The sequence below is a fragment of the Ambystoma mexicanum genome, chromosome 4q, assembly GCF_040938575.1.
Source record: "Ambystoma mexicanum isolate Mex_15411 chromosome 4q, UKY_AmexF1_1, whole genome shotgun sequence".
NCBI classification, from domain to species: domain Eukaryota; kingdom Metazoa; phylum Chordata; class Amphibia; order Caudata; family Ambystomatidae; genus Ambystoma; species Ambystoma mexicanum.
In genome coordinates, this window is record NC_090928.1 from 1,287,153,787 (window position 1) to 1,287,177,810 (window position 24,024).

At 47.5% G+C, this 24,024-nt stretch overlaps 1 protein-coding gene across 4 annotated transcripts in view; it reads right to left on the reverse strand.

Annotated features, from left to right (window-relative positions):
* The window catches only part of PPP2R5D (protein phosphatase 2 regulatory subunit B'delta), a 741,061-nt gene that overhangs the window by 93,837 nt on the left and 623,200 nt on the right, over positions 1 to 24,024 (reverse strand). For 2 of the 4 annotated variants that reach the window (XM_069608915.1, XM_069608913.1), the window contains exon 13: positions 14,552 to 14,653. The exons of the other annotated variants lie outside the window; for them this stretch is intronic. In XM_069608915.1, coding sequence (XP_069465016.1) covers positions 14,552 to 14,653 — 102 coding nt within the window. The remainder of the gene's footprint in view (positions 1 to 14,551; positions 14,654 to 24,024) is intronic. 4 annotated transcript variants of the gene reach the window in all.

Below are 24,024 nucleotides of genomic sequence, written 5' to 3' on the forward strand. Positions count from 1 at the left end.
AGGCTTCCAGAGGACAAGGACTGTGCAGCAGCCAATCGTTCAAATACGGATACACATGGATACCCTGAAGCCGAAGATAAGCTGCGATAACCGACATCTTCGTAAAGACACGCGGTGCCAAGCTGAGGCCAAAAGGGAGCACTCAGAACTGGAAGTGCTCCTCCCCCACGGAAAAACGATGTGGATTCAAGATCAGTATATGCATATACGCATCCTGGAGGTCCAACACGCTGAGCCAATCGCCCTTCTGCAAAGAGGACTTTATATGACAGGGCGTCATCATCTTGAATTTCTCTTGGGTTAGATAGAGATTGAACTGGGAAAGGTCTAGGATGGTTTCGCAGGCCAGCCTGGTTGGGTTAGGGCACCGTAAACAGCCGGGAATAGAATCACTTCCCTCGTTCCCCTAGGGGAACGGGTTCCACCGCCCTGAACTCCAGTAACTTCTGAATCTCGTCTCTAAGGGAGGGAGACCCAGACTGCTGGAAGGGAGGATTGAAGGGTGGGGTAGGGTGAAGGGGTAAGCAGAAGCCCACCTGAGCGACTGACAAGACCCACCGGTCCTCGTGATGGTCTGCCAAGCCTCCCAATGAGACGCAATGCGTCCTCCTACCGGGGTCTCGTGCGAGCGCAGAGAAACTTCATTTAGCTGGTTTTTCGGTGGCAGCACCAACTGAACCTGAAGAGGCGGCTGAGGAACGGGAGAAAAACCAGCTCTGTTGCTGCCGTCGGCGGGAATTTCCCAATGGGGTATCAACCCTGTGGGACCTTCGGTCCAGAAACACCCTGAAACCAGAGGACTGCCGAGGCTACGAGGACGTTCTCTGTGCCCTAAAAGGCAGCTTCACCAGGACGTACAAGGACTTGGCGGTCTGAGTGCTGTCCTTAGTTTTGGTCAGTTCCACGTCTGTTGTGGAATGAAAAAGCTCCTTGCCGTTAAAGGGCAGGTCCAGATCTTTATCCTGCACCTCTTTAGAGAACTTGGTGGCGTGCAGCCAAGCCTGACGAGCGGTGTCCATGCCAAGCATAAGGCCCCGGGCCGAGGTGTTGACATGATGCGCCGTAGCCACCAGCTTATCCTGCGCCAGAACCCTGGCACCTGACAAACCCGCTTTAAAATCCTCCAGCTTATCAGCGGGAATAAATTCTGCAAACTCTGACAGACCTTTCCACATTTTCATATTCGGCCCTGCTAATACCAGTTCCGCGTTCGCTTGACGTAACTGCAGGGCTGAATTAGCGAAAATCCTCCTTCCCAAGGAGTCACGAAGCTTGTCCTCTTTAGCCAGAGCCTGTGTAGCCGTTGAAGATGATGCTGCAGGTCTGGATTGAAATGTGGCCGCAGACACTAGCGTGGAGGAGGGGCGTGGACACACCGCTAAAGCCACCTCTTCCGAAGAATGGAGCCTATAACGCACATCAATCTTCTTGTTGACAAACAGTCCAGAGTGCGGGTTTTCCCCGAACTTTACGGACCTCGGCCAAAACGTCCTTCTGGAAGAACAGGCCGGTACGCTCCGTAGGAGACTAGGTGAAAGCCCCCGAAAGCACCCCTTCCTGCAGAGCAGGTGCCTCAGGTACTGGAACATCCAACAGACATGTTCAGCATCCGGTCGTGAAAGGCTCTGACAGAGTGGGGCTGGTCATCGCTGTCCTGATCCCCCTGAGCGTCAGACACCTCCGGGTCAGGCTGCGTCACATCAGGCACCACCAGAGATTTGTCCACTGGGGACAATGGAAGCAAGGAAGGAAGAGCCGGTGGAGGCATGGCCGGTAAAGGCAGTGCCACCGGAATTACTGGTGCCACGGCAGGGACCGTCGGCGCAGGGGCGCATATCTCCCTAAACAAGCCTAAGAAATACTCCTTCATGGGGTCCGTGTGCATAAGTCTTTGAAACTTGCTGAAAAAGACGTCCTCCGCTGCTGATTAAGGTGCCACTGGAGGAGGCCTCTCATGAGCGGAGTAACTTAAGGGGCGCAAGGGAGAGGGTTGGCAAGAGGGCCCTGCACCACTGGTGTCCACATAAATCAAGGGCACTGATGCCTCAGGGAGCGAGACATTGTGCGTTAAGGGCATCCGAGTGTTCCAGTCATAAACTGGACGAAAAGGATGTGCACAAGGAAAACGATGTTCACCTGAAAATCCACTCCCCACACCGTGAGACAATGGCTTAGTTGTTAGGGAGGTATCCAAAATGGCCGCTGTAGTTTTGACAGAAGCGGCTGCCATTTTCTCAGCATCTGAGGAGAACTGTGACACATGTGGAAGTGAGACAGGGGCCTCCACAGGCAGGTCAGGGGTCTTCATCTTAGTCTTAACACAAGGAACTTCAGCCGAGCCGGTACTGTGTGGCTAGAATGTTTTTGAGACATGCTGTCAGCCCGACAAGCCTTCAACGGAAGGACCTCGGCACCGCCTGTAACAGAGGAATTCCAGTCCAAGACCTCACTCCGTGCCTCCTCAACTCGTCTGGCGTCACTGCTTGAACGGGAGCGATGAGGAACACATCTCACCGACAAGACCTTAACAGGCCTCTCAGAACTGTTGGTCACCCTAGCCTCACAACGAGGGGCCTCGGACCCGAGCCTGTTATGTAAAGCCCCTTCACAACGGGCCTCGAACTTTCGTTCGGTGCTGACAGCCTCGACTGAGACCTCAGGGCGTACCCCAGTGTTTTTATGGGAAGCTCCAGCCAAAGAGACCTCGAAACTAGCAGCGGTACCCGCCGTCACAGTAGAACTGGGCTCACAAACAGCCCCCAAAGGAGGGGCTTTGGATAGTAATCCGGTGTCACTAGGCCCCTTACAGAGGCCCTCGAAGAAAACTCTGGTACACTTTTTAGGCTTAGAAGGCACCTCAGGGCAAACCCTGGTAATAGAGCTTTTGCAGCTCCTCCCAGACCGGGAAGACCCCGGGAAGGAGTCCCCCGGCCGGGGTGCTCTAAGAAGTAAAGAACTCACCGGGCGTTTCTTCTTTTCTTCGATGAACGTCAGAAAATGCAATGGGGGAGCGCGCTGAAAGACCTCCTCCCACCGCTCCAAACGACGTTGAAGTGACCGGATCGATTGGGAGTCGCAGTAATACTACGAGTCCCACCGGTGGTCCGGACCCAAGCACTCTAAACAAAGAGGATGGGGATCCGCCCTAGCGAAGCGTCGCTGACAAGAACAACAAGTAGGAAAGTCTAACTGAAACGGCATAGACGGACTACTACACAACCACTAAGCCAGAGCAAGAGAGAACGACACTGGAAGGAAAAAATCTTCCGAAGATTAAAGTGTGTCCAGTCCCGATCGAGCGGAGAAAAGGACTGATGGGCGATGCGCTGGGCGGAGCTAAGGAGGGCGGGGTTACAGCCGCGTGCGGTACCCCGCGTAAAAAGAGAGGAAGGACACCTTTTTGAAAAATGTTATGCTTTTTACAAAGTGCTTCGGTCCCATCCCACACGGACGGAGGAATGTCCCATAAGTATGGAGGAAAGGGGACGGGACGTAGGAGTAAGGGGCAAGAGCAGGAAAAGAGGCAATGCCCAATCCACTAGCCCAACACATTTATAAAGGATGCTCTGACTAGGGTGATCTGCTAATGTATCGGAGCCCTCACAGATTGCTCTTGTAAGAGCCACATGATCAATGTCTGTTCAGCAAACAGATCTAGAATCGGCTCTAATGGACTGAGAGCACCTCATGTAAACTGCTATATAAGCAAGAATGTGATTAAGCTTTGGTCTGATGGATATCAGATACTCTCCAACCTGACAAGAGGTGATTTAACTAAATGCCTCGTGGAACTAGAACACGGTCTACTTATTAGATTCAATACAGTGTTACTGGATTAAGTGGACAAGCGGTTATGATGAAGTCGGGTAAGTCCCAGTTTCTTCCCACAGGTACCCAAAATCAAGCGGTCTCCCCCCCATGGGACACCAGTGGAGACCAAGACGACGGGATACAGATGAGGGCTCAAAACTAAGCATATCCAGGAGCACAGAAGCAGTAGGATTCAGCCATGCCCCCCCCCCCCCCCCCCCCAAACACACCACAATATTAACTAATGGGGAAAAGCGGAACCCAACTACCACAGCAACCCCTAAGGTTACCTTGAATAACCCACCAACCCAGGTCGAGAGGTAAGTACTTACAGTGCTGGTTCCTGAAAACACGGTTCTAAAAAGGCAGAACAATTCAGTAAGTAAACGCTTCTCTTTAAACAGTAAAATGAAGGACTGGTCACCCGGGTTACACTGAACCAACGATTACCCTGAAAGCCCAAAAGGAGAACAATCTTCCTTGACAGGAGTGGAAACCGCCACACAGAAGTGAAATCAGCAATGGAGATGGCTCCAGGGGAATGGAGCAACCTGCACACGGCAGACCCCAGGCAGCTCAGCAGGCAAACATGGATGGCACACCAGCCAAAACCACCCCTGTAGCAGGACAACGTTGGTGGTGGTGGCGGCAGCCCAGGACAGCCTGGCCCAAACAGATTAGGGAGAGTGTGTGGCTCCCACTCTTCCAAAACCAAGACCCTGGAGGTAAAATGCAGTAAGAAGCAGTAAAACAGCCCTGAAAATGATCCCAGGATGGAAGGTCTGACCCAAGCAGATGAGGACAAGCAGCATGACGATGAAGACCCGGGAAGGACGTCCAGCACTCGAAAAGGCCAACCAGAGCACAGGCAAGAGACACCCGTCATACCAGTATGGACGTACTGGGTCCCAAAATCAGCTACAAAGGTTTTCGGCACCAGAATCCTCCAGCAAGTAAGTAGACCGTCTCACTTTCCAAACATTTTATTATTCAATTGCAATCCCTCGTGGGAGCGGCTTTAATAAAGTCACCCAGATTCGTTTGAGGACATGCATGAGGCTGATCTGCAATTGAGTTCCTCTGCCTTATTGTTTCTTGTGCCTTCTCAGACTGGATTGCGAAGCCTTCCCTCTCGTGGTCCTTGTAAGCAACCTCACGGGTGGGAGAAGCATCAGCAGTAACCAGATGCGAGGGATGCACATTATCAATGTGTAAAGTCTACTGTATTAAGCTTGATCTAGTTGTCCCAGTGGCGTGCCCTTCCAACACCAGGAGCAGAGCCTCTTTCATCTGCATTAAATGAGTCCCTCCTCCCCACCACGGGCCTTGATAACGTCCTTGTGGTGTGGGACAGCCCTGACAGCAGAGTTCGGGGTTATAGAGGAACTAGTAATAGGCATATCCCCTCCTTGTGTGTTTAGTGCGGCTGCTATATGCATATCATCGCCCTCTCCCAAGTACGTCCTACCTTGGCATAGCATGATAAGGCAGTTGGAGTTTAACTTACTTCTGGCAGCATTAATTGCATCTAAAACTTCAGCAATTCCCATTGTAACTCAAAAGTAACAGCAAATTTTGTAGCACTTGCACGTCCCAACACGGACCGCCACAGACCGCTTGGTCTGTATTGTAGCAGTTAGAGAAGATAGGAGAGATGGTGAGTGCCATAAATTGGCAGAGGATAGATGAAAGAAGAATTAAAAATGGGGGTGGGGAAGGACTGCACTGCACAGTCCTGGCCTGTACGCCAAGGTAGCCTAGTAGTAAAAGAAGGGCACAAAATGCAGAGCAATAGATGGGGGTGCAAGATTCAGTTTTAAAAAGGATCACACATGCAGTGCACAAAAGCATGCAAGGTGTAAAGCACACCCAACTAGATTCGATTTTAAAATGAAAAAACTGGCAAAACAAATTTTCATTTGAGGACACAGAATGCAGTGAGAAAGTAGGGTGGCTAAGGTAGAAAGGCAGATGGGTACAGTTAAGGGTCAAGGAGGATCAAGTGGAAAGTTCAGCCATTACTCAAGTGCGGAAGCAGAGAGGAACATCACTCAAGTTCATGGCGAAACAGCTTGATCACAGAAGGCTGCATAGAGGCTTGTAGAGTAGGTAAGAAGGTGTGGGCCCTCCCGTGCCCAGACAGGCACAGATAGGGGCCTTAGATGTAGGCCTTTGAAGAGGGGGGCCGGCTAAATCCTGCCGGCACCCTGATAGGCCAAAAGATGGTTGTGCAGTCCAATCGGAGTGTAGCAGGTGGGAGAAGGGACTCTGAGGTGCCTTCCTAGTCTGGGCAGGAAGTGCCGCGAAGAGCCTGTGATGTTAGTAGGCTCATAGGTTTCATCCTCTGATCAGCCTGCTACACGCAGTACTGTTGGCCATGGATTGTTTCCAGGCAGTGGATCTGCCTGCAGAAAATGTACCATCACAATCACACAATTGGAAAATAAAAAAGCAGATTTTTCAAATTTCTTTTTTTCCCCCTTTTCAATTTTGCTCATACCGCTCATGCTATAGCCAGGTGTTCCCAGCGGACCCTTGCGGTCTCCATACGCAGTGTTGTGGCCGCAGGAGTCCTGCATTGTGGAGGGGAGTCCAGGTCTACGTGACGTTCGCGCATTTAGTAGTTATGCAGTTTGGAATATGTGACCTCTGGTCATGACACAATGAGAGTATTGGAGTAGTCTCAGTACATGTGGCAAATAGTGGATTTGATGTTGGGAAATAGTGGACATGGTAACAAGGGAACATCAGTGTTTTACTGTCTGCAAGTACCTGTAGAATCTGTTGAGTGTTGCGATAGCGAGTGATGTTTCTGATGATAAATCCTTAATGATAGCAGCTAGGACCTCTCGGGTCTGACGTGTAGTTAGGGGCTGGCTCATCTCTTCCTGTTAACAGGCTCAAAGTGTTGTATAATGCTTGTGATGCATCGACATATGAATCATGGATCTTGACGCCCAGAGTAATATTGGGTAACAGCTCTGGGTTTTTGTTAATATCCTTGATGGCATAAACAAAATAACTGACATCAACGCTGCGACAGTGGTCGAACATGGAGAACTGTGTTCATAAGATAATGATTGTCCAATGAGATGATAACCAATAATGAGGTGCAACTTATGTTCTGTTTGGTGCAGGGATATACATTCACATAGCCCTACGTTTCTGTATCCAGGGGAAGAATGTCAGGTGCTCTGCATCAGTAGTAATCCGGGGGCTTACATGGGCTTACTCTCAATAAAATGGCTTGGTATGGAAGCAGGGGGCTAAGGAATGTTGGTTGGGAAGTGATGCGGTTTAATGGGCTGAAAACTAGGTGATCGTCCTTGTCACAGCTGTGGGTAGGTTCCTCCCCATAAAGTTCTCCCACATTAAACCACCCCTGCGGTTTGGGGGGTATTGGGTAGCGGCCGCACCTCCCTAGTCTCATGGGGAAGGGTTCCCCCCTGGGGAGAATTGATGGTTACCAGACATTTGGTCGAAAAAAATTGGTCGACCAGACAAATGGTTGAACCAATTTGGTCGAAAACCAAATGGTCAAATTTTTTATTTTCACCTTTTTTTTTTTTTTGGGGGGTCCCCCCCACCCCCCTTTTTTTTCTAAAAACCCATTTTTGTAAAAAACGAAAACCCGAAAAATACATATAGAATTAAAAAAAAAAATTCGACCATTTGGTTTTCGACCAAATGTCATTCGACCAGTTTTAGGTCGACCAAATGTCTGGACACCAGAATTGATGACACCTTGTGAATCGTCACACCGCACACACGTGTAAAGCATTGCTCTGATGAACTGGAGCGACTTGGACACCTAGTGTCAGATATAGTCAGACGCCACACAGGGACAAATAGGGACCATTCCCCTCCCACCAGAAAAGAGTGGACTAATGCAAGAGGTTTTGGACCATGGACAGCATAGTACCACTATACTGAACTGTGCCCGAGTCTGCTACCACTATACTGAACTGTGCCGTAGCCTGCTACCACTATACTGAACTGTGCCCTAGCCTGCTACCACCTTATTGAACTGTGCCTTAGCTTGCTACCACTGTACTGAACTGTGGCCTAGCCTGTTACCACTATTGCTGAAGATGTGCCCCAGCCGGTTACCAGTACCTCGAAACTGCACCTTAGGCTGATACCCGCACTTAGTACCATGATCTAAGGACCCCACAACAGTGCTACAGCCAGCAGACCCCCCTGCACCCCAAAGCCAGAGAGGGCTCAAGCCCCAAATACACGGCCAACCACCGCTAGAAACCAAGTACCCTACGTACCCTTCCCACCCCAATTCAGCAGATGGTGCCACCACTACCTAAGCCTGCCTACAACCAAGCAACATGTCCACCACACTTATTAAACACCTCTTTCACGCAAGGCATGCCATAACCCTGCCCAGCTGCAGACTACCCAGTCCAGATCCATGCCACTACACCTACCAGACTCCCGCTACACCTGGCCGACCCACATCCCACTAACAGCTTTCCAAAACGACGACAAGCAGTTTGGGATCCATGGCAACCCAGCAATGCCTCATTCATCCCATCAGTCGCCCTTGTCCACTGTAACTCAAACGACAACCTAGAAACCAGAACGAAGCCCACTAGACACACTTCCTGTTTCAATGCTCCCACCACCCTAACAAGGAACGAATTCCTAACACTCGGAACTGTCTGCAACAGTAAACACCCACCCAACCTCCACCACACGAAAATCAACACACCGGACAACATCCTAGAAGCCCTCATCAACGCCAGATCCTTACCAGCCCACGCACTAAACATTGCAGACACTATCACATAAACTAGACTTCATAGCCATTACAGAATCCTGGCTCCACGCCGAACTGACCCTGCCCTCTCACTCGCCGTCCCTGATAACTATTCCATCTGTAGGATGGACAGACCCTCAGCCAAAGGTGGAGGCATTGCCATTATCGCTAAAACGTCCCTGAACATGAGAGGGACCTCTGTCATTCATCACTTCAGGTGAACTCCCATCAGTAAAAATGTTGCTATCTGCAACTGCCACACTCAATATCCACCTCATTTACAGACCACCAGGGCCTGTACTTGCCTTTGAGAACGAGATAACACAAATCCTCTCCTCCAATGCCAAACCGAAATCACAAACAATAATACTGGCCAATTTTAACTTGGGCCTCAACGACCCACTTGACAAAAACGATCTATCCATGGCCAACACCATGTCAGCACTCTGCTTCTTGCATAGGATCCACAACCCCACTCATGTGAATGGTCGAACTCTCGACTGGCTTGCGGATATCAATTGCAACTTGGCCACCTTATCGAACTCTCCCAGCCCATGGTCTGATCACCACCGCATTACATTCAATATCGATACCAAGATCAACCAGAGCAATCTCCAAAAACTGGCCCCTGCTGCTCTGTCAAGAAACAACCGGAACATCACGGCCAATAACTCACTCCCGTTATTGCAACCCGCCCTGGCAACACAATCCACGCATAATTCTTCTGACCCGACTAAAATGACGATACAGTACAATGACACCATACTCGCAGCCATAAATAAATTAGCTCCACTTGCCTTAAGGAAAGCCAAACAACCTGCCCACCTAAATGGATGATTCGCCCCAACCTTAAAAGCACTAAGAAAGGTTAAAAGGAAGGCGGAATCTCATTGGAAGAAGTCACTGACAGCACTAAATAAAAATCATTTCGACAGTGCCGCCAGAGAATGCAAACAACTACTCCTTACAAAAAGTAAGTTGTATAATGACAGAATCACCAAGGCCAATTAAAAAACTAAGGAACCTTTCTCAATACTTAGGGAACTAGACATCCTGATTCTCCCAGTGGAAAGTTGCAACAAGAATGCAAGCTGGTGTCTGAACATACTGAACGCTCTCCAAGACAAAATTACGCAACTCCAAGCTAAAATTGAAGAAAAAAAGAAAAAAAAAGGCTAGCTAAACTTTCCAATCTTCCTGGTCTTCAATAGAATGCCCCTAACTATAAAGTGCCTCAATTTGAATTCACGGAGGTCACTAACTCGGAAGTCCTCCAAATCATCTTGAGTCTAAAATCGTCAAGGTGACCTCTGCCCACCAACAGTCATTAAAGACTGCGCAACCCCAACTCACCCCTTTCATCAGCAATCTCATCAACGCCTCGTTTATAAACAATTGCGTCCCCACGGACCTAAACAATGCGTGGGTATTACCATTATTAAACAAACCTACCCTCGACTCAAACATTCCCACGTACTACTGCCCAATAACGACAGTACCATTTCTTCTGAAAATACTAGACAGAGTAGCTTACACTCAAATACAGAAATACCTTGAAGCCAACAACATCCTAGGGCTATGTCAGTCTGGTTCTGCTCGAAGCATGGGACAGAAACTGCACTCCTAGATTTGAAAGTCCAAACGGACAACTTGAAAGACAAAGGGAAGCTAGCCCTTCTTCTCCTGGACCTCTCGGGTGGATTCGATCTTGTGGACCAGAACATCCTGTGCAAACAGCAGCTCAGTTCTCCCCAAACACCACCCTATGGATAAAATCATTCCTAAAAGACAGAATAATGAAAGTCTTCTCCCCCAAAAGCGGAAGAACCTTCACCATTTTCTCATGTGGAGTACCCCACGGATCATGTGTTTCCCCGATTTTGTACAACATCTTTACAAACCCACTATTTAACCGTCTTGATAATCTGGGTGTCACCTACACTTTCTTCTATGTGGATACCCAGATCCTCATACAGATCACGGGAGACCACTACTCAGACACTGCCACACTCAATGCCATTTATCTCAACATTTAAGCCTGGATGGCGCATCACGGGTTGTGCTTGAATGACGACAAGACAGAGTTGCTCCCGATAGGCTATCAATTCAGGCTTGTCAAACTAAATTATGTGTTTAAATTCTTTAACTTTGATGGTAGTACCATCAAAGTCTCCAACGAGGTAAAAACACTAGGTTTTTATTTGAACTCATCACTTACACTCACTAAACAAATAAACACTACCACCTCAGCCACGACCTAAACCTGCAAACTCATCAACACATGCAGACAATTCCTATCTCCAGATAGCTTTATCACTCTGGCCAGAGCCCTAGTCCTGAGTAGACTAGACTACTGTACCGCCTTATATGCCGGCACGAAGATCCAAAACATCCGTACACTTCAGGTGCTGCAAAATAATGCCCTCAGGGCTGCGCTCAATAGTTCCAGATCAGCGCATATCTCCTTAATAAGACAAACACCACTGGCTACCGGTACAAAAACGAATCAAGTTCAAAACACTAACCTTGACACACAAATGCCTTCATCGGGTGGCCCCTGCCTACGTATCAGACAAATTTACAATTCCTAACCGTGCAAGGCCCGTGCAAGGCCCACAAAAGCAGCATACTTGCACCGCCTCCCAACCCCAAGATTGAAGCTACAAAACAAAATCGGGCGGCAGTAGCTTCCCTACCATTGCTAGCAAGCAATGGAACACCCTCCCGGCACAAGAGTCCTTCTGGGTATTTAGCAGACAACTCAAAATGCACCTCTTCACACAAGGCCTGGGTAATTAACGCCCTCACCCTTACCTGTGGAACGTAGCAATATCCAACTATCCATCCTTGGTCTCCCAAATGTAACTTAGTACATTGTTGTTCCTTTAACAATGTATTTGAACTGTATTTACCATGCCTCTTGACCATTGTATATATGTAACCAGAGTGACAATTGTAACTTTTCTGTAAGAAAGTGCCCAGATGCCTTTGGGCTTGGCAAGCTATATGAGCAACAAAATAAATAAATAAATCTGATTCTGGCAACATTCACAAGTACTCTCACCTCCCTTGAGAAGTTTAGTGACGAGTTAAGTAGCATGCTCCTATAGGGCCTTACCATACATGTACTGGCAGGGTCTGCATTATTCTGTGTTGTGGTCCTCCCCAAGGCAATGAAGACATACCTTGCAGTGATCGGATCCTGACATTTATCCTCCACAATCCAAGTAGGTCTTGAAGCGGAGGCCTTCAGGATATGAGGCATGACACAGTGAAAATCATTGCTAAACCAAATGGCGTTCTAAACAGTCCACCAAGTGTGCGTAAACAAGAAATTGAGGTGATGCGAGAGACTGGTTCCATATGTACAGGCAGAAACATCACGTCCAGCATCTGGGCATGCAACAGCACTGGGCAGAGCTGATGCAGTGTGCTCCACCCACTAGTGGCTGCAACCTTTCCAGAGGACAGCTTGCGCAGGAGAAGATCTATCTAGGGTAAGGAATCCAATAGAAACGATTGTGCAGAAAAGTGGGTTTCTTCTTTTGTCCCCTCGTCAATGTCAGGCTTATAACCAGCGGCTTCTTATGCTGGAAGAAAGTGTAATAGCCAACATCCGGAGAGTGGTTCCAACAGGACCAGAGCTGCACCAGTCAAAGTAACGTTCCCAGGGGAGGAACCCAAATGCACAAGTTAAACTCAGAGGAGCGGTAATAGGTTGTGGGGTGGAAGGGTCAGGGGGTAAGAGAACTTGGGAGAAACAAAGCCCTTATTCCAAGTTTTTGTATGCATTGGTACCAGGTCCTGGTGGAGTACGATTATCTTTAGTAAGGTCAACAACGTACCTCTTCAAACCTGGGGAAGCCATAAATTGGAGATGGGACATGAAAAATGTGCTCTTCTGAGGAGGATCAGAGCCCCGGAACATGAACCTCCCACCCCACATTAGAACATATCTTGAGTCCTGGGCAGAACGTACCAAAGTCAGGGCATAGTACCAAAGAGCAAGCACATGATAAAGTAGCCAGATCCGTGACAACCATGGTTAACTGAATGGCAAGGCTGAGGACAAATAGAAAAGGAGATTCAGGTCAAAATGTCCAAGACCAAGAATCCCTGGGTTGAAAAGAGTCCAACTCCGCTGCTGGAAGAAGGCAAACAGTGTGTCTTTTGGACAGATACTTTATCAGCCACCTGCTGGTGAGTAGTGTCCGACTCTCCTGACATGGTGCCACGGGATCAATAAGGGCAGTAGGCCTTCAAGCGTCTCAGATACCCCTTTTGAGGGAGTGGGCATGTTTGCTGGTTGGGAACCTGCGGCCACTGGAACCAACTAAGAGCAGTGCTCATCTTTCAAATCTGGCACTTTCTTACAGGATACCATTTTGGGAATGCTCATGTTCAAGAAGGACTCCTTTTAATAGGAAAGTGGGAGGCCCTAATCAAACACTTACCTGACTCAGCAGCCAATAGTGCTGCTGGACCTCTGGGAATTCCTCAGTAATATCATTAAAGTACTTCCAAGTAGGAATCCCAGTGGAAGGCTAAGACAAGCCCTCAAAGCAAGTGACTGTATTAGGACTAGCCTTAAACTGGTGAAGAAGTAACTTAGTGCAGGCCTGTTGACACTCCTCTGGGTGCAAAGCCCAAGGTTTCAAATTACTGTGAACGATAGCCTGGTAGTAGTAAACACCACCACCTTAGACCACAGGGTTTGGTGCCCTGCGTTTAACTTATGAAAATATACAGCCAAGTAATCTCCGGTGTCTTGGTGGGATGGGAACAGCATGATTCAGGGCCACCATGAGTACAAGATGCAAATGAAGTCCAGCATGAGAGTTGAGAAAGGGTGACGCACCGTGAATCAATGAAGTCCATAAAAGTAAAATCCAGCATTGACCACAAGATGGTGATGGTGAAACCAGAATGTATCAGGACAGACTCCTGTGTGCAGGAAGGGGGTGGGGGTCACAAGAGAACAACACGAGGGGACCAGAGAGGTGGGGATGGCCTGTGGGGACAGAGGGTGTACACACATGTTGGTGCATGCTTACCTGCTGTCTTAGCAGGGAGTCGGACCCTGGATCCTCCTGGTCCGAACAGGAATTGCCCTTTTCTTTGACTGCCCTTCGCTTTGGACGCCCGGGTTAGACGCCCTTGATCTAAGAGTTAAGAGCAGGAAGGAAGAGGCAGGGCTAAGAAGGTGGGTGGTGCTTAGGCCAGGAGACCTAGATCCACTTACACCTGCTCCCCAGCTGCAAAGGAAAAGAGGCTGGAGGGCTCCTTAAGTAGGGAAAAGAGCGGCAAGCAGGAAGGCACCAGGTGGGCGGGGCTTGCTAAGTAGTGGAAGATCCCTTTCTCAACTCTCATGCTGGACTTCCTTTGCATCTTGTACTCATGGTGGCCGTGAATCATGCTGTTCCCATTTTCATCTTCATCTTCTATCCTGGCTTGCAACATTATGTGTTACTACTGGCTTCTGCAATTGTATTCGCTCTCCCCTCTTGCTTCTCCACTCTTTTTGATGCCTATGGAGTTTGTAGGACTCCAAAAACCAAAAAGAAACAGAGCTTAAATCACAGAAAAATACATGAGAGTGGGGAAAAAGGGTCTCGCGCTCTACAGGTTAAAAAAATCAAAGCAAAAGTGCTGTGGTCTCTAAGGTTGAGAGGAATTAGCACATTTCTGAGAATTCTCCCTAACACCCGTTAACCTTGTTTGCTCATAAAACAGGAGTAACCTCTGGTGCACATATTCCTCAGGGGTACCCTGATGAAATTTCAATTACCAGCAAGGCCCACCAGCAGATGGCTGTCTTACATGCACTCACCTTCACACAGGGACCTGCCTCTTGTTTGATAATTTAGGGGCAAGATCCCCTTTTGGTTGCTCTTGCAGACATCCGCTTAATCTGACGGTTAGCATCTGCACGGGTAGTAGTGCTCATCACACCTGCAGGGCAATACTCACTTCTGTTTCTCTGCCTTGTACTGTTGCGTGCAGTCATCAAACAGCTTCTGGTTCATCTCCATGAAGAGCTTCAGTGCATTGTAGATCAGACCATGGATGGTCCTGTAGGAAACACATCGTCAAACAATCTATCACAAATACTCATTTTTTATTTATTTATTGGGTATTTATAATGCGCCTATACACAATGTGTTTCAAGGCGCTATTGCGCCTTGAAACACAATGAGAATCAACAAAACTGACCTGTACCAAACTACTTCAAAACAAACATTATGCTGAGGCCATGCAAACAAAATAGAGCATCATTCCCAAGTAGAAACAAAATGACCACTACACCATGAGAACGGACTTCATATACGCCGATGGCCAGAATAGGTTGTCTGTCAATAACAAGGTTCCATAAACATTTGACTAGGCAAGTAGATACTGTGCCCATCATGCACAGAATATTTTATTTTCAATAAGGCTTAAGCCTCAAGATTATTCCGTTACTTTGGGCAGGAACCCAGGGACGTCATTTAGGGGTTGCAACTGCGACCCCTGTGGACGCCTTTGCAACCCCTGAAATATATATTTTTTTAAATGTAAAGATTTTTTTTTCTTTTGTCTTTTTTAATTCAAGATCCTGGGCTGTGGCCAGCACCATGTGGCTCTTTGCTTCTGGAGTGACTGGGCCTAAACACACTCATTTTAACGATACATATGCCGATCCATTCTTGTATGAAATGTATATCTCACATTATAGCGATATCGTAACCATATTTTTTGTAGTGTACTTAGGAACTATGATGCCACTTCCTGTTTTGTCAAGGGGTGAAAGGTCGCGTTCCACCGCTTCCCACGACATCACTTTGGGGTGGGGTCAATCACTTCCCGTGATGTCAGGTCAAGGGTTGTGTGTTTACATCACTTCCTGTGATGTCATCAGAGATAGAGGGTCATGTGATGTCACTTCCGCTACCCCTAGCATTTTGGTGAAATGATGTCCCTGCAGGAACCTCAATGATTCTAAGTTTGTGATTGGTGTGGCGAGTTAGGAGGAGGATGCAGAAACACTGAGGACATGTTTCACAATATTTTATGAAAGTAAGATTCTAGGGCCTAATGTTAGAGAGAATTCTCAGAAATGTGCTAATTCCCCTCTACCTTAGAGACCCCCAGCAACTTTGCAGGATTTTGAGCACTTGAATTTTTAACCTGGAGAGAGCGAGACCCTTTTTTCCCCCACTCTCTCATGTATCTTAATGTGATTTTGAACACTGTTTCTTTTGGTTGTGGAGTCTGACAAATTCCATAGGCATCATCTTTTACATTGTGCCAGACAGCACCTTCAGTGCAGTAGCACAGGGAAGACTTTCAGATTTCCCCAAGGTTTAAATACCTTCTCTTGGATAAACTACTGTTTCCAAGAGCAGTAAAGTGAAACTGACTTTACTTACATTTGTAACTTTCTAGACTCAGCACACACTATCTTACAATAGGGTGCTGGAGGGGTTACTTAGTATTCCCTTTGTCTAGCTTCTCATGTAACACTTTTATGTTACCCTTTCCTCGATGAATGGCTGGTGGCAGTGGTTTACTTTTAACTACCGTGGTGTGCTTTTACCGCGGGCTGCGTTCGTAGCTGCAGAAAAGCACCCAAGGGTGCCATTTTTGTTAAACATTTCCCCGGTCTTCTTTTTTCACCATTTCTTTGTGGAAAGGTCCGTCTTGAGATTTTCTCTGTGCACCAAACAAGGTTTGGTCTCTGTTTATTTTGCCTTTGGCGGGATTCACGAGTGGCTCCAGGGTGTCTGGTGGGGGCAGGAAGCGAGGGAGGTGCCCGAAACTCCCGGTGCTTCGTCTCCTAGGAGACAGGAATGCACTCTTAGGTGATTGGCTGGCGGGCTGTCCGGCAAGGACAGCCACCCTGCTGGGTGACTGCCAGGTAGGCTGGAATGAATGGGAGAAACCTGCATAAAAGGCGAGGCTTTTTGGCTTGGAATGCAGAGTCGACCACTGGACGAAGGAATCTGAAGAAGAACTTGAGGTCGCTTGCTGCAACTCCTGCACCGTTGGTTTGCCCGGTGAAGCCCTGCTGCTGTGCTGAAACTCCAATTTCGTTTTGACTAGAGAAGACCTGGACATCCTCTCGGAGCTGGTTGAAATTCCACTGCAGTTGCTGCTGGAACCGAATAGCCAGGGAGAAGAACACCAGATTGTGTGCATTGCTCTTAAACTGGCCAAGAGCTCCAGGAAGATCCTCCGGACTCCCAAAAAGCAAGACTGACCGAGCCTGAGCCATCTCAGCTGAGTGTTGGACCGCAGATGAAAGGAAAGCCCATCTCAACAGCCTTGAACTGTGGTGTTGCTATTTGCGGTAGACGTGAGGAGCTGAATCACTGAAGTGCCACTTGTTTGAAGATTGTCGGTTGCGGTAAGTGACCGTCCCATTGCAGTGCGGGAATCCCCAGAAGTCCACCCTCTTGTCCCCACGACTGAGGCCCAGGTACACCAGGATCTGCAGAGCTGCACAGGGACAGAAGCCATCTGCTGCACTTTTCTTTAACCTAAAGGTACTGTACAGTCTAAGAACTTACCTCTTGTTGTAACCTTACTTGTCCTCTGCAGAGACTTGTCTTGGTTGCTCTGTAGAGTTGCTAACAGTTTCTTTACTTCACAAGCCTAATCAGCTTGTTGCCCCACTTTGATGTCTTCTTTTCTACAAAGACTTCTGAAACATTGTGCAAGACTTACTTACCTGCAAGAAGTGCTTCAGCTCACCTAGACATTTGCCCAATTGACTTTGGCCTATCCTGGCTCCCTGAATGACTCTTCTTCCCTATGACATTGTGTTTGGTCTTCCTTCCAGGAAGGGGTTAACTAACTTTGCATTGGGGGTTACCAAAAGTACTTACCTGCTTCAGAATATTTGTGTGATCTCTTGTTCTGTTCCAATTATCTTTTTCTTTGACATATTCCCAGGTCGGATTCTAAATTCAAACAGTGGTATATTAATGTCCACAGTGTCCTAGTTACTAGAGTCACCTGAGGGTGTAGGATTGTCTGTGTGCCATCCCAAAAAGGTACTTACTGATTTAGAAAGATTAAGAGTGTGTATGTTTGGAGTCTATTTGTGTGTTACTATTATATTGCCCCTTCTGAAGAAGGCTTACTCTGGCTGATAAATTAATAATGGTTTATTCAAGAAACCTGGTCTGTAAGTGTATATTTGAATACCTGTCACTGTGAAACTCTGTGGAACTCCCCTACAGCTTACATTGACCCCTCTTGAGATAAGCCTGGCAGCTCAACACGCTACCAACCTGTGTACTACAAACTTATACCAAAGGTTTGGTTCCTATTGCCAGGAGGTCAGGGTTGTTGGAGTGCACCCAAAGGGTACTGCATACGATCTTGCCATATCACTAGTGTGTCCAAAGAAATAAGTCTGCTGTCCAAAACTACCCTAACTGACCCCAACACTATGAAAAGCAACGTGGATCAGGAGAATTACTCCCTTCTCCTGAGGGCACTTTTAGTACTAGTCAGACAACTTGAGGTAATAATGAATGGATGTTAGCAACAAAACCAATGAAGCACCAAAACTTGCCTATCAGTACGGTGGCTGTTCCTCACAAAAAAAGAAAAGAAAAACAAGATAGAAAAAAAGTGATTGGAATGCATTATTTTAGCTCTCATTAAGCTGAATCCTTATGGATTCTTCTGCAGAGACTGCCGAGCTGGGAGCTCCCGGGGAAGGTGGGGAACTGAGGTATGGGACGCAGTGATGTAATAGATGTACTGCTGGTGTCCCATCCGGCGTAGAGGAGTCAGGTCGTACTGCACCCCCGTTTGAAAAGGTTTCTGAGCAGCGGACACTGGAGGGATATCAGATGAAGGATCCATAAATCCATAGAAAGAACATTACCGGTAGGTAATTTCTCCTGTGTTGAGCTTTAGAAAATGGATGGCCATCCAGGGAGTGATGTGGGGAGAGAGTTTGAGGGTGGCAATTTTTAGGTGAACTTTGGTGTTTCTCTTTCTTTTGGGATGTTCCAGGTTTTTGCGTCTACGTGGTAGAAGGAGGTGCCTTCAAGTTTTTTCTTAAGGTACGGTTTTAGTTCAAGGCGGATTTCGTTGCTTGACCGGAGGAGTCTCGTTGGCTTGTAGATTATTTTCTTTTGTAGGAATTCTGCTCCTTGTCCAGAGATTGCCCTGTGCATTATGCACATTGTTTTGAAGGTGATGCGATGTTTCACTGGGAGCCAGTGTAGTGTTTTTAGGGCAGGAGTGATGTTGTCTCTTCTGGATAGTTTGGGCAGTAGTCTGGCTGCTGTATTTTGGCTCCGTTGTAGTTTCTTCAGGAGGTATTCTGAGGCAGAGGCTGTTTGCATGGTCGATTCTTGACATGATGAGGGCGACGATAGTGAGTGTTCTGTGCGTGAAGGAGAGGAAAGGTAGGATTCTTCTTGCCGTGTAGAGGACGAAGAAACATTTGACTGTTGCATTTATTTGTGGTTCTAAGGTTAGGGTGTTGTCCATCAGCAATGCCAGATTTTTTACTACCTTAGATGGTGATGGTGCGGTTCCCATTTCCATTGGCCACAGGATGGTGGTTTTGTTCTCTTGGTCATTGGATATGATCATGATTTCTGTTTTACCTGGGTTGATTTTCAGGTTGTTGGCATTCATCCAGTTGAAGACTTCTTTTAGGCAGACGATTAGGGTTGAATGATCGGGTTGGGTGTCTTTGATTTTGTAGATGGTTTGAGTGTCGTCTGTGTAGATGTTGCATTTAATGTATTTTTTGAAGATTCTGATAACTGGGTCTGGTAGATGTTGAAGTACAGTGGCGATAGTGAGGATCCTTGTGGCACTCCACAGTCGTTAACTCGTGGGGTGGAATTGAAGGGTTTAACCCATATGGTTTCTGTTCTGTCTGCTAGGAATGATTAAGTCCAGCGTATTGCTGTGTCTGTTATGCCTATGTCTTCTAGTCTTTTGGTTAGGGTGTCATGGCTAACTGTGTCCAAGGCTGCAGAGAGGTCGAGCAGAATAAGGGATGAGGTTGTGTTCGAGTCTGCGGCGTTAGTTTTTAGGTCATCCCAAATGGGTAGTAATGCTGTTTCCGTTCCTCTTGCGGGTCTGAAACCGACTTGAGCTTGGTTTAGCAGGTGGTGTTTTTCTACGTTGTTTTGGGTTAGTTTGTATACGTAGGTTTCCAGTAGTTTTTGCCGGGTAGAGGATGTTTGAGATCGGTCTGTAGTTGGAGGTCTTCTACGTCGCCACTCGTGTTTTTTAGAAGTGGTTTGAATTATGCCGATTTGAAGGTCCTTGGTACAGTTCCTGTTGCTAGTGATAGATTTAGAAGGTTTCTGTAATATTCTGCTGGCGTTCCTTGTGCAAGGATTGATTTGTAGATGTCCAGGGGACAGGGATCCATGGGTGAACCAGCTTTCTTGCTGTGTTTTACCAGCATTGCGAATGCCTCTGCTGATATTTAAGGAAAGTTTTTGAGTGTGTGCTGTGGTTTTGAGTTAGGTACGTTTGGTTGTATGTTGTGGTTGGTTGGACTCTGCTGAATGGTTTGTCGGATGTCATTGATTTTTTTCTTGAAGTGGTCTGCCAGGTCGTTGCATAGTTTCTCTGAAGGGGTTGGTGTGTTAACACAGCCTGGTGGGTTTCTCATTTCTTCAATGATGTCAAACATTTCTTTTTGAGTGTTGGTGGCATTGGTGATTGTCATCATAATGCCTTCTCTTCGCCTTTTGAATTTCCTTCTTTTATGCGCAGATTTCTTTTTGGAACAGTTTTTTTTGTCTGGGTTGTATTCTTTCCTACATTCCAGTTCCATCTTTTTGTTTTCCTTTTCTTGGTGCTTAATAGTGGGGAGATCCATTTTGCCATTGCTCTTTTTTTGATGGGGTGAATGGATTTTCTGGGGCAATCTTGTCAATTGTATCTGCAATCCATTTGTGTAATAGATCTGCTTTCCCGTCTAGGTCGGCTAGCTCTAGTTCTGCAGTTGAGGGTTTGGTTAACTCCAGTTATTCGAATAGGTTGCTTTCTATGACGTCCTTCCAGTTTCTTTTTCTATTGGTTGTGAGTTTGGGAGGTTGGATGCCGACTTGAGTAGGCAGAGTGATGCATTATAATATAAAGAAAAGTGCATTTACCAATTGTAAATAACTTTTGTTTGCTCCTGAAGAAGAGAGATTTGCTCTCGACACGCGTTGAGCTTTTTATTTAACTTTTTTTGAATTATTTTGGAATTCTTATTGAATTTGTGTGTGGTCTAAATATCACTAGAATTATTTTGGGTCCATGAATGTAGTGCAAAGTATGTGTATGAGGATAAGAGAAACCTTTAAAAACCACTAGCTGAATCATGCGTATTTAAAGGGTGGGTTGTTTTGATGACATGCTAAGTATATAAAGTAACCTTGACTGGACGTTATTGCCAGTATTTTTAAGTATGCAGGGGACGGGAGTGCCCATGGATTATGGACACTTCATCTGCCTCTATAGATGATGGCCCTCCAGGCTGAAAAGGCCCACCACTGCATTCATCAACTTTGAGAAGACACAAGGGGCCGAGTTTAGGCCGAAGGGCAGCACTTTGTACAGGAAGTGGTACGACAATCGTGAATTGCAGAAACTTCTGATGGGTATGATATATGGGTACATGCAGGTACGCATCCTTGAGGTCCAGAAAGCACATCCAGTCCCCTGCACACAGAGACTGCTATGTGCGTGGGAGTCATCATCTTGGAGCATTCCAGCGGTAAAGACAGATTTAGAAAGTCAGGTCCAGGACTACCCTCAGGCCAGCCTGGTTGTTCTTGGGTACCGCAGTAACCGAAGCCCCTGTCTACAGGAGCATTCCAGCGGTAAAGACAGATTTAGAAAGTCAGGTCCAGGACTACCCTCAGGCCAGCCTGGTTGTTCTTGGGTACCGCAGTAACCGAAGCCCCTGTCTACAGGAGCATTCCAGCGGTAAAGACAGATTTAGAAAGTCAGGTCCAGAACTACCCTCAGGCCAGCCTGGTTGTTCTTGGGTACCACAGTAACCGAAGCCCCTGTCTACAGGAGCATTCCAGCGGTAAAGACAGATTTAGAAAGTCAGGTCCAGGACTACCCTCAGGCCAGCCTGGTTGTTCTTGGGTACCGCAGTAACCGAAGCCCCTGTCTACAGGAGCATTCCAGCGGTAAAGACAGATTTAGAAAGTCAGGTCCAGGACTACCCTCAGGCCAGCCTGGTTGTTCTTGGGTACCGCAGTAACCGAAGCCCCTGTCTACAGGAGCATTCCAGCGGTAAAGACAGATTTAGAAAGTCAGGTCCAGAACTACCCTCAGGCCAGCCTGGTTGTTCTTGGGTACCACAGTAACCGAAGCCCCTGTCTACAGGAGCATTCCAGCGGTAAAGACAGATTTAGAAAGTCAGGTCCAGGACTACCCTCAGGCCAGCCTGGTTGTTATTGGTTACCGCAGTAACCGAAGCCCCTGTCTACAAGAGCAAGTGGTTATATCGCCTGCATCTCGCCTGCATATGCCGGTAAGATAGCTCCGCGGGTTGAGCGCTTGCTGCTACGATCGGAGCGTGATCTGCAAGGCGCAGGTTCGAATCCTGGCCAGGCCAACTCAGCCTTTCAGCCTTCCGTGGCCGATAAATGAGTACCAATTTTCAGTTGAGTGATATTGTTTGTAAATATGTGCTCTGTAAAGCGATTTGGATAAAGGTGCTATATAAATAACACATCATTATCTCATCATTATCATTAATGATAATGATGTGTTATTTATATAGCGCCTTTATCCAAAGTGCAATCATTATCTCCAAGAGCGAAAGAACCTCCAGTAAAATAGTCTGAGCATGTTAGCCGGGGACCCAAGCTGACGAAGAGGAAGAGTTGATGGTAGAGGAAGACTGAAGTCCGTGGGGATTACAGATAGGATCCATGGGTTGCTGAAAAGACACTTCCAGGTGTCGTGGAACAGAGCCAAATGCCCCGTCCCCCCGCCCTCCCCCTCATAGGTGAGATGTGTTCCCCGACCCTTCCGCCACTGCTTCTTGGCATCAGAGGCATGGTCAGAGGAGGGGGAGCAAAAAAACCCACACAACGTCCTCTGCTGCTTTGGGGTTTGAACTCGGTCCTACCCTGAGATTGAGGGAAGGGTTTCTGACCCAGCTTTGTCAGGATGGCCAAGGACTTGGCAGTTTTAGTGGAGGTTTTCTTCTTCGTCAATTCGTCATCAGTAGACAAATGAAAAAGGGCCACGCCCTCGAAGGGCAGATCTAGGATTGGTGGCGTGCATCCAGGCCATCCTAATCTCGACCCCAAGACACAGGTCTCTGCTGGCTGTGTTGATGTGGGAGACCAAATATTCCACGAGGTACTGCGAAATGGCCTGGGCATCTGCCAGACCGGCCTTGAAGGAGGCTCGTTTGTCCGAAATTCCCAGAGCTCCCGCCACAGCTTCTGGTTAGCCGCAGCCAAGCGGGCGCCCACATTGGCCTGCCACAGATGCAGTCCTGAGATGGAGTAACACCGCTTTCCCAAGGACTCAAGCACTTTGCCCTCCTTGGAGAGGCAACTGGAGGGGACTCCCGTGGAGGAAAACGCTGGTTTAGAATATAAAGAGGACGTGGCCACCACAGTGGAATGGGGCTGCGGGTGGGAGGCAAGGCGTATTGGGTCCCCGCCCGTCAGCCTAAACCTGCTGTCCAACTTCTTGTTCATCGGGCATTGTGTTGGGAAGTAGCTAGTGCCTTTCTTCATTCCCACGATTCCCAAGCGCTTTAGAATTAGGCAAGACTTCTGTTAACTGTTTCTAAGCACTACAAGAGTCCAGGGGGGAGGAGTGTCACTAAATTAAGATAGTATTTAAATAAGGTGCAAATTATTCAGATTGAATATATTTGTAAAACTGTTAAATTGTAGTTCGCTTTTCTCAAAGCATGGTGAATGCAGCCTGTGCTAAAAATAGACCACAGGCATTTCCTGGTGTCGACTAAGGCTGGCAGAGCGCGCAAGGTAACTGAGCAGCTGTGTCCTGTCCATCAAAAGCCCATGCAGACTAAGAATAGGGGAGTGTACTTGCTCATGCACACAATGCAACATTATGTGAAAATGATGTTTTAAGTGGAAGTACTGGACCAGATAAAATATAAGAATATTGAGTGAAGTGTTAAGAGTATGGCGGCAAGGATGATACTAAACAAGAGCTACAATGTATTCCTGCAGAGGCAGCAGTATGCTAAGTAGGTTGTAACCTGGCCATGCAAGAAGTGTGACTGCAGAATCCTTTGTAAGGCAAGAAGAACAGTTTTGGATGAGCTATGCCAGTATCCAGTAACCAAGTTAAACAGTATATAAAGGAGCCTGCTTGCCATCAGTCTGGAGGAGCTGGCCACGGAAGGACAAAATGCTGGTTGGGGCAGAGTCCTTTGCCCCTCCATCCTCATCTTTGTACAGATTCAAGTTTGTTAT